General features: G+C 49.7%; 1 protein-coding gene across 3 annotated transcripts in view; it reads right to left on the reverse strand.

Moving 5' to 3' along the window:
* SH2D4A (SH2 domain containing 4A) overlaps positions 1-12,869 on the reverse strand; it is a 74,143-nt gene extending 61,274 nt beyond the window's left edge. For 2 of the 3 annotated variants that reach the window (XR_009734090.1, XM_061404647.1), the window contains exons 1-2: positions 12,345-12,869; positions 6,401-6,786 (exon numbers count right to left, since the gene is read on the reverse strand). Coding sequence is in view for 2 of the 3 variants with exons in the window: in XM_061404647.1 (XP_061260631.1) it covers positions 6,401-6,581 (181 nt within the window). In the remaining variant the exon portion in view is untranslated. The remainder of the gene's footprint in view (positions 1-6,400; positions 6,787-12,344) is intronic. The other variant, XM_061404648.1, reaches the window with a different exon arrangement.
* Positions 12,870-15,743: the final 2,874 nt, after the last annotated feature.

Here is a 15,743-nt window from a genome sequence, read left to right on the forward strand (position 1 = left end):
ACAGAAAGGGAGCTGGAGAACCCCAGGGCACCACTGTCCCGGGCAGCAGGTGGTGGCACAGACAAGCGAGTAGGTCACTCGGGGGGGTGGCGGGCTGGTCCACGGCTCCAAGGGGTGAGAGGGAACATCCTAGTGGGCATCTGAGTCCAGCGCCCCACACGTGAGACCCAAGGCCGTCACACTATCCAGCCCAGAGTGAGCCCGGAGCGGGCTGGGACCAGCGGCTCAGAGCAGACTCAGATCTGACGTTCAAACTTGGACTCCAACGGTGACCCGCCCACGTCACTTTCTCCAAGTCTGTTTCCTTATTTGTAAGAATCAGGCGGCGGGCGATGTTCACCTCCCTGGATTCTTACAAAGATTAAATGAAGTGACATCAACACAAGGGCCTGGCCCTTGCTAACAGGGTGGTAGGGAGAACCTCCGTGGGAGGGAGCAATGGAGTGTGCTGAGACAGGGAGTGACCAGCGGACTCCCAGGCTTCCGGCTTTGGTGACTCAAAGGAAAGCCGGCTGCAGATCATGGTGGAGACTGAGAGGCAGGAACAGGCCTGGGGGGTGGAGGGGAGACAGCTGGGATGATGCTGAAGAACATGGTTTTGCATCAAGGGCCCAAGGGTCTTCTGAGCAGAGATGCTTGTTGGGTAACTGGTACGAGACCAATGCGCAGATAAGAGGTCTGGTTTCGAAATACAGGTGTGAGATTCCATAAAGAGAAGAAAAGATGCCCCAGGGAGGGAGTACAGAGACCCTGACCTTAATCTAGTCGGGGAGTCTGTGAATGAGGCTCAGGGAATCTGTCAGCATTGGGAAACTCTGCAGCAAATGTCGTCTGTACGGATTTTCCTGGTCCAAGCTTTCAGTAAGTTTTCCATGGAGTCTAAGGGACCCTCAATCCCACCTGAAGCTTACCAACCACCAGGGCAGAATGAGGCTCCCCTGGGGAACACAGGTATTCAGGGTCAGGCAGAGATGTAAAAGACAACAGTCGTGGAGACAGCAAGGGACCACGACGCGAAGAGACTCCGAGAGGCAACTCACAGGGTGAGACCCGGCTGAGAAATCAACTGAGCTGAGAACTGAACCCAGCAACGGAGGTCACTGTGCTGGGTCAGGAGGGAAGGGAGGGAAGCAGACACGGCAGATGGCTCACACCAGGGCTCTGCCATCACTTCATTGAAAAGAGAAGGCTCTGCATAAAGGAGCTCGTCTGAGAATCCACAAGTGAAATCTCACAAGCCCAAGCCTGTTCCAAGGGTGCACACGGAGCATCTCAGTCACCGCTCATACTGACCAGAGCCTGGCTTCTTGCGAGAAGTTCCCACCAGCTGGAGAGGTGTCTATTGCTGGGCAGCCTCTACCAAGAAAAGGCCTCCTCTGTGTGCATGACCAGAAAAAAAAAAAAAAACTTACGGAATAAAGGCTCCACAGGAGGACACCCACACAAGCACACGTTCAGCTGTGTGCAGGGCACCCGCAGACGATGGCACCTGTTACCAAGCTCCAGGTAAGCTCGATGCGTCAGGTTGGCTGAACAAGGGGCAACGTTTGTTAACAGTGCCAGCTATGGGAGAGTCAGACTCAGGGTCACTGACCAGCTGCTGCCCTGGGCAAGTCAGTTAAGGTCCCTCCATCTCCCTTTCCTCACCTGTGAAATGTGAAAGTAACTCAGCTCCAGGCCTGGCTGTGATGATTTCATGAGATAATAGACTTAAGCACAGAGTTCAGGGTCTGACACTCCAGCAGCTCAATCGGTTGGGGCCACGTTTACAGTCTAGAGCAGTGCTGTCCAATGGGAGTGCTACCTGTAATTATACATTTTCTAGCCGTCCTATTAAAAAATCAACAGGAGCCTGGGCAAGATGACAGAGCAGAAAGGCTCTGAGCTCACCTCCTCTCATGAGAACACCAAAATCGCAACTATCTGCAGAAAAACCATCCATGAAAAAGACCAGAACCTACAAGAAAAGATCTCCTCCAAACAAAAACACAGAAAAGGAACCACGATGAGACAGACACCACAGTGAGACAGACACCCCAAGGTGGACGACCCACAGACTGGCGCTTCTCTCACCAGAGTGAGAGTTCTGAGCCCCAGGCCAGGTTCCCCAGCCCAGGAGTCCTACTTATCTGGGAAGATGAACCCCCAGAACATTGGCTTTTGAAAGCCAGCGGGGCTTAATTTTGGGAATCCCACAGGAGTGGGGGGAATAGAGACTTCACTCTTAAAGGGCGCACACAAAATCTCACACACACCAGGACCCAGGGTGAAAAGCAGTCATTTGATAGGAGTCTGGGCAAGACCTATCTGTCGGTTTTGGAGGGTCTCCCAGGGAGGCGGGGATGGCTACGTGTCACCCTGGGGCCATGAATCCTGGAGGCAAACATATTTGGGGACCTTCTGTCATGAGGACACAGCTGCTGGCAGCTTCCATCTTAGCTCATTAGTGCCAAGACCTGGGCTACCCAACAGCTTGCAGGCAACCCGTGCTGAGAAGCCTCAGGCCAAACAACTAACTGGGTAGGAACGAAGCCCCAGCCATGAGTAGGCCCTGAGGACTTCCTGAGCCCACAGCTGACTGTAGACACGCCTCTGGACTTCGCCTTGCCCACCAGAGGGCCAAGACCCAACTCCACACACCAGCGGGCAGACATTGGCCCTTCCCTCCAGGAAGCCAGCACGGGTCTCCAGACCAGCTATTTGTAAAAATACAAATAACTATGTAGAAAAAAAAAAAAAAGACAAACGAGGTAGCAGAGGAACATGTTCCAGATGAAGAAAGATGATAAAACCCCAGAAGAACTAAAAGAAGTGGAGATAAGCTTTCTACCCAAGAAGGAGCTCAGGGCAGTGCTTGTAAAGATGATGAAAGAACTCGGGAGGACAGGAGGTATGCACAGAGCAAGAACTTGGAATTTTTAAACAAAGAGTTAGAAAATATAAAGAACACACAGAGAAGGAGAATACAGTAACTAAAATGAAAAATACACCAGAAGGAATCAACAGTAGACTAAACAATACAGAAGAGTGGATCAGTGAGCTGGAAGATGGAGGAGTGGAAATCACTGCTGCTGAGCAGAAAAAAGGATGGAAAGAAATGAGGACAGGTCAAGAGACCTTGGGGACAACATCAAGGCACTAATATTAGCATTACAGGGGCCCAGAAGGAAAAGAGACAGAAAATGAGCCTGAGAAAATATGTGAAGAATAATAACTGAAAACTCCCCTAGGCTGGGAAAGGAAGCAGTTACTCCAGCCCAGGAAATGCACATACTTCCAGACAGCAGGAGTCGCCAACCTCCAAGCTGCAATGACTCCCCATCACTCACATTAGCAACCCCCACCATCCCCATCCTCGGAAAAACTGTCTTCCCTACAACCAGTCCCTGCTCCCAAAAAGGTTGGGGACCACTGCCAGATAGGATGAACCCAAAGAGGAACATACCAAGACTCACTGTAATTAAAATCACAAAAATTAGAGAATATTAAAAGCAGCAAAGGGAAAGCTTCCCAGGGGGTGACAGTGTTAAAGAATCCACTTGCCAATGCAGGAGATGCAAGAGAGATGTGAGTTTGATCCCTGGGTTGGGTAGATCCCCTGGAGAAGGAAATGGCAACCCACTCCAGTACTCTTCCCTGGAGAATCCCAAGGACAGAGGAGCCTGGTGAGCTACAGTCCACGGGGTCACAAAGAGTCAGACACAACCGAATCGACTGAGCATGCAGCACAGGAGAAGCAACAGATAACATACAAGGGAAGTCCTATAAGGCTAGCAGCTGGTTTTTCTGAAGGACAGGAGGGAGTAGCATGATAGATTTAAAGAGACGAAAGGGAAAAATCTACAACCCGCAAAGGAAGAATTTGAGCAAAGAACACCTTACATCACCAGGAGGAGACTAAGTCAGCAAAAGTGAGAAACCCGAAGTCTCTCAAAGAGCTCCAGGCCACTGATTCCAGGGGACAGAGCCTTTCTGCGGCCCCAGTCTACACAGTCACCCATCACGTCTGCGTGTCACGTTCACAACTAATACAGTGCCAGGAGGCCCCGTTATACTTGGTTAACTCAGACCAAAGGACTCAAGGAAATGGAGAAGCCAGATCGGAAAGATACAGGCTCATGCTTCAGTTTGGACATGTTACCGCTAGAAGGAAAACCAAGGATGTCCTTGGAGAGTGCAGAGTCCTGTGAAGTCCAGTGGACCTAGGTACCAACTGGGGTGTGACCTTGCATGTATTACTGCACTTCTCCATGTGTAAAACGGGACCACTGATACCTGTTTTGGAGAAATATCGTGAAGATGACATGAAATCTATGCAAAAGTGCTTTGCATGGTGTCTGACCAAACAGGGGTTTAATGAATAGCTGCTATTGGTGATAATAATAATAATAAATGAGCTACTCATATTTACTTCCATATCACTATAAAACCTTAATTGGAAAAAGGTTTTAATAAAAGACAGTGCAAGAAAAAGGTCACTAAACTGACTTCCCTTTTGAGTCTGTGCAAACAAGGGAGATTAATTTTCTCAATCTTTGAAACCCTGAACGGTTTTATCAAATTTATTTTTCCTGGCTTAATGAAAAATGAAGAGAAATTGATCTTTGAATGCCTCTCTGTAAGTGACTTTGAAAACTGTTTTTTCCCAACAACATAGGTATTTGTCCATAACAAAAGGTGTGTGGACGGGTGTGTGTGCGCTAATGGACGGGTGTGTGTGCGCTAATGCGCGCTTCCCCATGTCTCTGTGTGTATATACTTTAACCCTGATATACAAAGAATTCCTCCTCATCCATGGCCCCAAAGATGTGGCCAAGCTACCAGGGATTCCTTGGGTCAGGAGGAGGTAGTACATTTGAAAGGAGTCTCTACACTACACTACACTAAAAAAATATTATTTTTTGTTAAAGTATCTTTGGAAATTATAGGATACAGGTTACACAAAGCTCTTAACAAAGCTTGCCTGAAATAAAAGCGGATCTGTGTTTCCGCCAAGCTTACTCCTAAGCCTGTCCTGGCTTAGTCTCTACACTAATAGTCTCTACACTAAAATAAAAAATAAAAATAAAAAATAAAAATAAAATAAATAAAATAAAAATAAATAAATAAAATAAATAAATAAATAAATAAATAATAAAATAAAATAAATAAATTTTATTTATTTTAATATTTATTTATTTATTTAATATTTATTTATTTAATATTTATTTAATATTTATTTATTTAATATTTATTTAATATTATTATTTAATATTATTTATTTATTTAATATTTATTTAATATTATTTATTTAATATTTATTTATTTAATATTTATTTATTTATTTAATATTTATTTATTTTATTTATTTTAATATTTATTTAATATTTATTTAATAAAATAAATAAATAAAATAAATAAATAAAATAAATAAATAAAATAAAATAAATAAATAAATAAAAAATAAATAAATAAAATAAATAAATAAATAAATAAAATAAATAAATAAATAAAAATAAAATAAATAAAAAAATAAAAATAAAAAATAAAAAATAGTCTCTACACTAAAAAAATTAGCATTATGACTTTTTTCCTTTTAGTAGTAGTTGCATCTTGAAAGTGAATGTCCCTAAAAACAGAAGACTCAAAGAAACATCTCTCAGAATCTACAGAATGGAAACTGCATTCTAGAGAGATGCAGCCATAAAGACTTTGTGTGCTGGGTATGCATTGGAGAAGGAAATGGCAACCCACTCCAGTGTTCTTGCCTGGAGAATCCTAGGGGCAGCGGAGCCTGGTGGGCTGCCGTCTAAGGGGTGGCACAGAGCCGGACAGGACTGTAGCGACTCAGCAGCAGCAGCAGCAGCAGAGTACCAGGGGCTTCCCTGGTGGCTCAGTTGGTAAACAATCTGCCTGCAATGCAGGAGACCCTGGTTGGATTCCTGGGTCAGGAAGATCCCCTGGAGAAGGGATAGGCTACTCACTCCAGTATTCTTGCCTGGAGAATTCCATGGACAGGGGAACCTGGAGGGCTACAGTCCATGGGGTCACAAATTGTATACGACTGAGCGACTAAGCCCAGCACAGCAGAATACCAGGCATCTGGGATAAGACGAGGTGGACCCTTCCTGCATGCCCCTCGAGTTCATCTCCACGTGACTTTTTACTGCAGCTTAAGGTCAGTCCGGTTTCAAGAAAGACATCTGCTCTCAGCCTCACCACTCCAGAGTATTGCCGCTCGTGTGTGTGCGTGTGCGCGCTTCAGGCTGATCAACTGCACCATGAAAAGCTCGGTAACACTCAGGGTCCGCCTGCCAAACCGGACTTCAAATGCGGCTAGCTGCTGACCAGCATGAAACATGAAAATGAGCAGGGAGGCAGCCCGCCGCGTGGGCTCCCGGGAGAAGCGAGCTCCGCTTACCTTTCTTTGGTCTGGGTTTCACTGGCAAGGACTCCTGTTTTTCCATCGATGCTTCTCTTTCTTTCCAGCGGCGGACCTGCTCCTCCCTCATCTTGAAGAACAGGATCTGTTTCTGTTCCTCGTTCAGCTCTGCCAGCAGATCAGGATCTATGTACATCTCCGACAGGATCTGTTTCAGCATCTTTGCAGGGCTGGAGTCTTTTACACCTGGGGCAAAAGTTCTTGAGAACGGCTTCCAGGGCTGCCTCCCCTGGGCTGGCACGGGGCGGGGGAGGGGGGCACCCACAGACCTTCCCAGATGCTAGTGGGCCTGGGACGACGGCAGTTCAGCAAACTGGCTCTGGGTTCCCACACCAGGCCCCCTGTCCAAAATGCCACTCATGAACCTGCAAAGAGAAACAGCCAAGATGCAACCATGTTAAAAGGTACAAAGGCCAGGACAGGCTTAGGAGTAAGCTTGGCGGAAACACAGATCCGCTTTTATTTCAGGCAAGCTTTGTTAAGAGCTTTGTGTAACCTGTATCCTATAATTTCCAAAGATACTTTAACAAAAAATAAAAAATAAACCCTAACTTTTCACCGGTCACTCTCAGGGAAACAAAAAATTAACAGAGGCTTGGCCTTCTCCCAACTAAGCAAACATGTGATTACCTCCGAGCTCAACAAACCACCACGTCCACAGCTAAAAACAGTTAAAGAGACAAAGGCAGGGATGAAATTAAAAGCCTCTCTCCAAACAACGTACTTCAAAAGAAAACACCGTTTTTGAGATTTCAGAGAATTACCCACCCAAACCCAAGCCGGGCTTAAGGAAGAAATAAAGAAGAAATAAAAATTAGACCATAATGCAATTTTCCCTTACAAGTGGCAGTTAATACACACAATTATGTGCTGTCATCCTCACAGAAGGACAGTTCAGTGTTCAGACAACTCACTAGAACCACGGAAGCCGTGCAGAGCAGTAGAGGGCACTCACATGCATTTTGGAAGGGCACCAGGGTTTAGGGCCTCTTCCAGATACCCTAATTTCACAGGGTCTAAATTTACAGACCAGATAAACTGGGGGAGCTGTGAAATTAAAAGACACTTTCTCCTTGGAAGAAACGCTATGACCAAGTTAGACAGCATATTAAAGAGCAGAGACATTACTTTGCCAACAAAGGTCTATCTAGTCAAGGCTACGGTTTTTCCAATGGTCATGTAAGGATCTGAGAGTTGCACTCTAAAGAAAGATGAGCGAAGAAGAATTGATGCTTTTGAACTGTGGTGTTGGAGAAGACTCTTGAGAGTCCCTTGGACTGCAAGGAGATCCAACCAGTCCATTCTGAAGGAGATCAGTCCTGAATATTCATTGGAAGGACTGATGCTGAAGCTGAAACTCCAATACTTTGGCCACCTGATGCGACAAACTGACTCCTTGGAAAAGACCCTGATGCTGGGAAAGATTGAAGGCAGGAGGAGAAGGGGATGCCAGAGGATGAGATGGTTGGATGGCATCGCCGACACAATGGAATTGAGTTTGAGCAAGCTCCAGGAGTTGGTGATGGACAGGGAGGCCTGGCGTGCTGCAGTCCATGGGGTCGCAAAGAGTCAAACACGACTGAGCAACTGAACTGAACTGAAGAGGTGACCAGGCGCATGACAAAGGGTCCTTGCTCTGGAAGACAGTTTCTCAGACGGAGGAGCCTTGGGCCTGAGCACACAGGTGACTTCACAGGGGTACCTACTCCTCAGCAGATGTGTTCTACTTCACACATTTCCATTTGGTCTATTTTCAAAAAATATAGCAAACCTTCATATTTTTGTCATTAGAAGAAAATGATGTACACATTTTCATTCTGGGGGGACAAAAGGATGCTTATTTTGTTCCAATATAATAAGATATGCACAAAAAGCTTATTTATTTCAACTCTTCAGGATCACCTATGTTCTAAGAAACGGACTAACAATTCCACCATCTGGCCACGCCCTCTCAAATATCTTCTTTCTCCAAACTAAGTTCAAAGGCTCTTAAGCTTCAGACCAGTCACTCAGCCACACGGCGGCCCTCCCAGGCCCATGGCCGGTCAGCCCCGGCCCGCCTCCCGGTCAGCCCCGGCCCGTCTCCCGGTCACCCCCAGGCAGGCTGCCACACTCCTCTCACGTCCAGGAGGCTCCTGCAGCCTCACTCCCGCTCCGCCTCCTTGCACAGCTGTTTCTCCATTTACACCAGCTTTTTCAGAGAAGCATGAGCAACAGCCCAACAGCCAGGGTACCCAGGGGGCTCTGAGTACCAACAACATGTAGTTCCATTCACTAACGTGCCCTGATGTAGCAGGGACCTTTACTGAGGCTACCACGACCCCCGCCATCTGCATCCTGCCATCTGTAGCATCCAACTACCCGGGGCTCAAACGGAACACAGTGTTAAGAGAAATTTTTAAAAGAATTAAAGGCACCGTCGGACTCTAACTCAGTCAGCCACACCCGCCCCAGGCTGCCTGGCTAGCTTTGTATTTTGCTTTGAGGCGACCCTCAAAGGCTCTAACGGCCACACCACTGATGTCCTGTGATGCTTTCCTGACTCTGGAGTCTCCAGGAGAGGGGCTCAACTAAATCTACACTCGAGGGGGGTTTCCAGAGGATGAGCTCTTGTCTGTAGGTGTCAGAACGGCAGGAAGAAGGTAAGTCCTCAGCTCGCTGCACTCCAGTGCTGGAGACCAAGTGCTAAGAAGCCACAGTGAGTGAGTCCTTGACATTCCGAAGGAACATGCCTCAACATAATAAAGCTATATATGACATTCCGGTAAAGGTCCTTACGCCGGGACATTTCTTGACCAGGGGTTGACTTTTGCAGAAATAAAACACAGGGGAGAGGAACTGCCCAGGGAAGCTGAAGGCTTCCACTCTATTCCCCAGTCTGGAATTGGGCGACTCCCAGCAATGGGGACAGGCCAGGCAGCGCCTAAACCCAGAAAGGGCTGAATCCCCTCTCCCCTCCCCACCCGGCGCGCTCCTGGTCTCGGACGCTGACCCCAGCCGCAGCCACGACCATGAGTGGTGAAGGCAGTAACTAACGAATCTTCATCCCAACCTTGGAGTTCAGCCCCTCATCATCCCCATTTCCTACAAGACGATGGAGGGGGTATGCCCGGCCGTCTGGCTCCAAGTCAGGGGCACGGAGTCTGCTGGGAGCCCAGAATCAGGCTTCCCTGGTAGCTCAATTGGTAAAGACTCCTCCTGCAATGCACTAGACCCCGGTTCGATTCCTGGGTCCAGAAGATCCCCTGAAGAAGGGATAGGCTACCCACTCCAGTATTCTTGGGCTTCTTTTTTGGCTCAGCTGGTAAAGACTCCACCTGCAATGCGGGAGACCCCGGTTTGATCCCTGAATTGGGAAGATCCCCTGGAGAACGGAAAGGTTACCCACTCCAGTATTCTGGTCTGGAGAATTTCATGGACTGTATAATCCGTGGGGTCGCAAAGAGTCAGACACGACTGAGCGGCTTCAACTTTCACCTTTCAGAATCAGAGCATCACCGGGATGGGGAACCACAGGTGATGTTTCAGAAGCAAGTTCTGGCAGCAGCGGAAATGCTGAACCCAAAGTGCGTGAGGCAGGGCTGACCCTCTCGGGGGGCAGAAGCCTCATCTCTGCAAGTGCAGGTGGCCTTAGGGGAGGGCAGGTACGGAAAAGCCCCCACCCCAGGAAGGACAGCGGGAAATGACCGACACGCGGGGCTCAGGGCGTTCACACAGAGCACTCAGTCTACACAGCATCCACCCGCAGCTCCATCCACAGCCCCTGGGGAACAGACCAGCAGCGGAGACAGACCAGGGGAAAGGGTGGCTCTGTGCCGCGGGGAAGACAGGTCCAAGCTCTCACAGCTTCGATCTTGTGCGGTTTCCCTCAAACATGATTTTTTTTTTTTTTTGCATTAAAGGTAATTAGTGGACCTTCAGGGAAAGACACTGGCATCCCCCTACCCTCAAAGAAAACTTGGGGATCCAGCTGACAAGAATCTTGCGGGGCGAGGCTGCTGAAATACAAACACTGCATGCCAGGCTGAGGCTGCGGCCTGCCAGTAGGAACCTCAAACACAGCGCCGGCGGGCCCGGGAGGCCAGCCCTACCTCTGCCGGGCTGGGTGTCACTTCACTACCCGCATTGGCTTTCCTCACAGTGAAAGGAGCCTGAACTGTGACTCTGTAACCTGAGGTCTGTGCCACACCATCCAGCGGGGACTTACAGAGGCAAGTGGAGCCAGGGTGGAGGAAGCAGAAAGAAGGAAATCAACTGGTCAGGATTTCCCCTATTTTACCCCCTGACAATCAGTGCTGCAACCGAGTTTGGCACACCGAGTGCAGTGGGTTCCCCCCATTCAAGATCCAGTAAAAAGGAAAGCTGGGCTAACTCAGTTTCTTCCTGTGCAATACTTTTCTTAAAAGACAAAAATGACAAGCAACACGTCCACGTCTGCTACTTTTTGCAAAAACAAATTTCTAATGGGTCACAGTTGTCTTCCAGGACTCCCATAGGTGTGGCCTGGCTCTCATACTTGATCATACTTTACTGGGGTTTAGAGCCACTGTCCTCTAAACAATGATATTGTTTTTTTTTAGAGGACTTTTTGTATTTTTAATGACTCTGAGACCTCACCCGAAAGGGTGGTGCAGTGGTAAAGAATCTGCCTGCCAATGCAGGAAATGCAAGAGAACCAGGTACGATCCCTGGGTCTGGAAGATCCCCTAGAGAAGGAAATGGCAAGGCACTCCAATATCCTCGTCTAGAAAAGTCCCTGGATAGAGCCTAGGGGCTACATTCCATGGGGTCACGAAGAGTCTGACACGACTGAGCACAAAAAAAAAAAAAAAAAACACAGCCTAATTAATCATAAAAATATTGTGATATGGACATTGTAACTTTAATGGTAAGAATATCATTTGAATTATAATTCTTTTCAAACAGCTAGCTGTTTTCAGACTTTCAGTTATCTCATTCAACTTGCGTTATTAATCTACCCGCACAAAGGTTCTCTTGGAGGATAAAATGAATTGGGGGGGCAACATCAATTTGGTAAATTCTGTAAAGATGATGTACCACTCTTCAGAAATTTGAAATCACTGCACAGAGGTTTATCTAGAAATTTCACTCATGCCAGATCTACGCCCGCATTGATTCCACTTACTTCTTCACTGAAAAAAACTAAATAAAAAACTTGTATCCAAGTCGTTGTTTCTCTTAAGCAGGCATCCAACAAAGCTTTTAGGGTTGAGCTGACTCTAAGTTTATTTAGAAAGAAAGGGACGCTCTGTCGCCTTTTTCCTATAACTCTTGGGGAGAGAAAGACACTCTGAGCTAACCCGCAGTGACTCCCCGGTGCCCCGGACGCCACTCCAAGGGCGCCCTCGCGAACCCTAGGGCAGGGGAAGGTCACCGCGCGGCCGCCTGCGGCCACCGTCTGCGCCCGCCTTCCGAGGGGTGGCGTGCCCACCGCGGCCCCGCGCGGCCCCCCAGTGCACCCCGCGCCCACGGGATCGGGGACCGCGCCTGGCGCGCCGCCTTCCTCGCCCGCGACCCCCAGGCGCTCCCTCCCCGGCAGCCCGGGGCGCTCCCCCGAGGGACGCGTCCCGGAGCTGCCCGCGCGCCCCGCGGCCCCGCGCGCCCCTCACCGCGCCCACCGGCCCGCTCTCTGCGCCGCCGCTCTCCTGCCGGCGCGGCGACACCGGACACCCGACACCGGACACCGGGCCGCTCGCAGCTGAGCCCGCCTGGCGGAGGAGCGCGGGACCGCCACCCGCGGGGAGACCCCGCGCTGGCCGCCCCTCCCGCCTCCCGCCCGCGCGGGGCCGGGCCGCCCTGGCTTCGGGCGCCGAGAGCGCGGCCGGCTGCACAGACGCGCGGCCGAGACGCAGGCCGAGGGCCTTCCCCGCGGCCGGCTGCCAGCCCCCCAGCCCGCCCGCACCTGCGGCCGCCGGCGCGTCCCTCCGTGCTCCCCGCGGGCCGGGCGGGGTCCGGCCGGGCGTCCCAGCAGGTTGGGGCCCGGGGCCGGGAGCCCTTCTCAGCTCCGCCGGAGGAGCCTGTGCTCCAGCGTCTCCGAGCTCACTTTTTTTCTTTTGTTGACCTTAAGTCAATTATCAAACTCCTCCCGGGCGCTGGTCCGCAAGGGTACGGCTTTGTAGGAGGCCAGGACCCGGAGGAGAAAGGCTGGAAAGATGGAGACTGGAGACGGTCAGTCCGGGGGTTTGGGGGGAGAGAAAATGAAAGAAGTGCGGAGAAGGGGAGAAGGCAAGAGAGTTAAGAGGGAGAAGGCGGCGCTGAACTGCGCGCGGGGACAGCACAGGTCAGGGTGGCGCCCGCGAGGGGAGGAGCCGCGGCCAGAGAAGGAAATCTGGGAGGACAGCTCATTGGAGGCAGAGTGGACTCGTCCGATGGCATTTTGCATTCAGAGGACCGTTCAGAATGTGTGGAGCAAGGAGCCTGCTGTCGTGACCACACCCTACCCCAACCTGGTCACAGGAGTCAGGGAGAGATGGGGTAAACAGCGAGTGTAGACCTGTCTACACAGCCTACCTGACTTGCTCCTTTCAAAAATGAAACTTTCCCATTTCTAGCCTCTCTGGACCTCGGAAGATACTGGAGAGGTAGAACCTGGGGGCGGAAGTCAAGCCTCCTGAGTAGCTATTTGAGAGCTATTCTAAGGATCCTATCAGGGCAGAATTTCTGGTTGGGTTTGGTTCCCACTGCTTATTAACTGAATGGCCTGTCGGGTGTTTCTGGCTGGAGTGTCATTTAACCTGGCTGGCTGCTGGCGCCTGCTCAGAGGGAACCCTAACACTCCGTGGTGAAGCAGTTGAAGAACTACAAAGTCAGTTTAACATAGTCCCCAGAGGCATTTAATGAGCGCTTGCTGGGTACCATGCTGGTCATGGTGAAGCCAGACCCAGGGAGCAGACAGCTGGCCCCATTGGAGGCAGCACTGCCTTGCACAGTAGCCACATGTATGTTTCTGCCTCCTTGAAATCATGAACTTGTTGCCAGGACTGATCCCACATCAGTGACTCTGTGACTTAACTGTGAGGCTGTCATCACTTCTGTCTGCCTTCGGGCCACGCTCCGGGTGGGAAACATCTCCCCACCCAGTGATCCAGGATGTGTTGTGGGAGGGTTGCCCGCCTTCACGTGCCTGTCGAGTGAGGTCTGGGCCACCACGCCTTGCCAGGGTGCTGAGCCTCACCCTGCTGGCCACTGGCAAGTCAGGGACACCTATGAGCTGTATCACCAGCTGTCTTGCTCTTGAAGTTCTGTTAAAAGCCCTTACGAGCATCCCCATATCCTCAGATCTTCCCAGGGAGCTTGGACTAGGTCTCCTAGGACAAAGGAAACCAAAGTCTCATCTCTTGCTTGGACTAGATTCAAAATCAAGTATTTCCTAACTTCTGTCTTTCGTGCCATCTTTTCAAAAAGTACACAATTTCATTTTAGTTTTACAAAGGGTTACTGCTGGTGATCCCAGAAGTCGTTCTTAAGCACAGCTTACAATAACCTGAGGGAGGTTTAAAGTTTGCCCCCCGCCCCCGCCAGGAGTTATTTTGTTGAGATTAAAATGGAGCACAGACCGCATTTCCCCAAAGCATGCTAGGAGGTCCTAATGTGGCCAAAGATGGAACCACTAAAATGTGTGGGAAGTTGATAGGGGAGATTTTGAAGAGTTATTCTACAGACCCTGTGTGGTGTGCGAGCTCAGTTGCCAAGTCACGTCTGACTCTGTGACCCCAAGGACTGCAGCCCGCCAGGTTCCTCTGTCCATGGAATTCTCCAGGCAAGAACACTGGAGTGGGTTGCCGTTTCCTCCTCCAGGGGATCTTCCCCACCCAGGGATCCAACGCTCATCTCTTGTGTCTCCTGAACCGGCAGGCAAATTCTTTACCACTGAGCTACTGGGAAGCCCAAGCATAGCCCCTCTACTTGACCGAAATGAACATGAAGCCAATGTTCACCTTCTTGGTTCTGATCCCAAAGTCGTGTGTGGGGATGGACAGCCCCTCATGTCATAGATGCAGGGTATGAGACCAGAGCTCTGGCTTATCAACACCTTTCCTTCCATTCACTGCTCCTGTTTGTGAAACCCTGATGTCCCCTCTGGCCTTTTAGTTGAGGCCAGAGCTTTGCTCTTTGAAATCACCGCCCCCTCCACCCCCAACACACACCCAGGCTCCAGGCATTCCCCGTCACTTCCTTGCCTTTCCTGGAGGCAGCCCTTCAGTTCTGCCCTCTAGAGCCATCTCCCTCATTACACTGTGTTTGCCTGAAGACTCTTCTTTAACTGGAAACAGTCTTGACTCTACCCTGGGGTGAAGTAAGACACTTCATCTCTTCCCCTACGTGTATGTTTAAATAAGAGCCAGCTTATGGCCTCGGCATGAGCACTGTTGTTTAAGTTTGAGACAGAGAGTTTTATTGGCATGTCAGTATTTTAACAAGGACACTTGTACAGCATCCAGTATAATGGAAGGTTATGGCCAATAAATGACAGATCATGCCTTATAAATAGGGAAATATGAACACGGACAGGCTCCCTTTGGAGAAAGGAATCTGTATGCATAGAGTTTATATAGCCACCCTGGGAACCCGCACTGGGAGTAAATGCTACACCTCTGTCCTCATTAAAACACAGCACATCACAGATTTTAGGGCTGGAAAGAATTTGGATGTTATCTGGACATCATTTTGCAGCTGAAAAAAGTGGGGGAAAAGTGAGGTTCCACACCACAGGGCTTCAGTGGTGAAAACAGAATTAAAGCAGTTTCTGACTTATGGTCTTTACAGAGTTATTATACTGTGTTAACCAGATCGTTTACCTTACTGAGTTCAGGAGTGAGAATGAAGGGAACCATCATCTGTATTTCTCTTCCAACATAAGCACCTCTGTCTGTTGATGAAGAGCAGACAGAAGCCGCCCTCAGGACTGCATGCCTTGCGGCCAGTGGTGGGCATAGGCCCCCATCCAGGCTCTGCTGGCCGCTCCCAGTGCTCCCAGCAGGTTCCACAAGCTTCCCAGCCCCTCTGGAGAAAGCAAACCTGGGCCATGACCTTCTTCACTGCAATAAGCAGGTACTCATGGAGCTGCCAGTCAACTCTCAGCTCTTCCTTGGGTCAAATTCTGCACAGGGGAGGAGGCAGAAGGACATGGAGCAAAGGAGTCAAATCAGAAGAATAAAGAGAACAGAGGTGATTGTTTATGAGTTCTTACGTGAGCTCTCTTTCTTTCGGAAGAGCCTGTGGAGCCTCAAGTCTGCACTCCTTCCAAGTAGGGGAGGGGTTCACAGACAAGAGGGGGAAGAAAGCACCTTGCAACCAGAAA

The sequence above is a fragment of the Bos javanicus genome, chromosome 27 (genome assembly GCF_032452875.1).
Source record: "Bos javanicus breed banteng chromosome 27, ARS-OSU_banteng_1.0, whole genome shotgun sequence".
NCBI classification, from domain to species: Eukaryota; Metazoa; Chordata; class Mammalia; order Artiodactyla; family Bovidae; genus Bos; species Bos javanicus.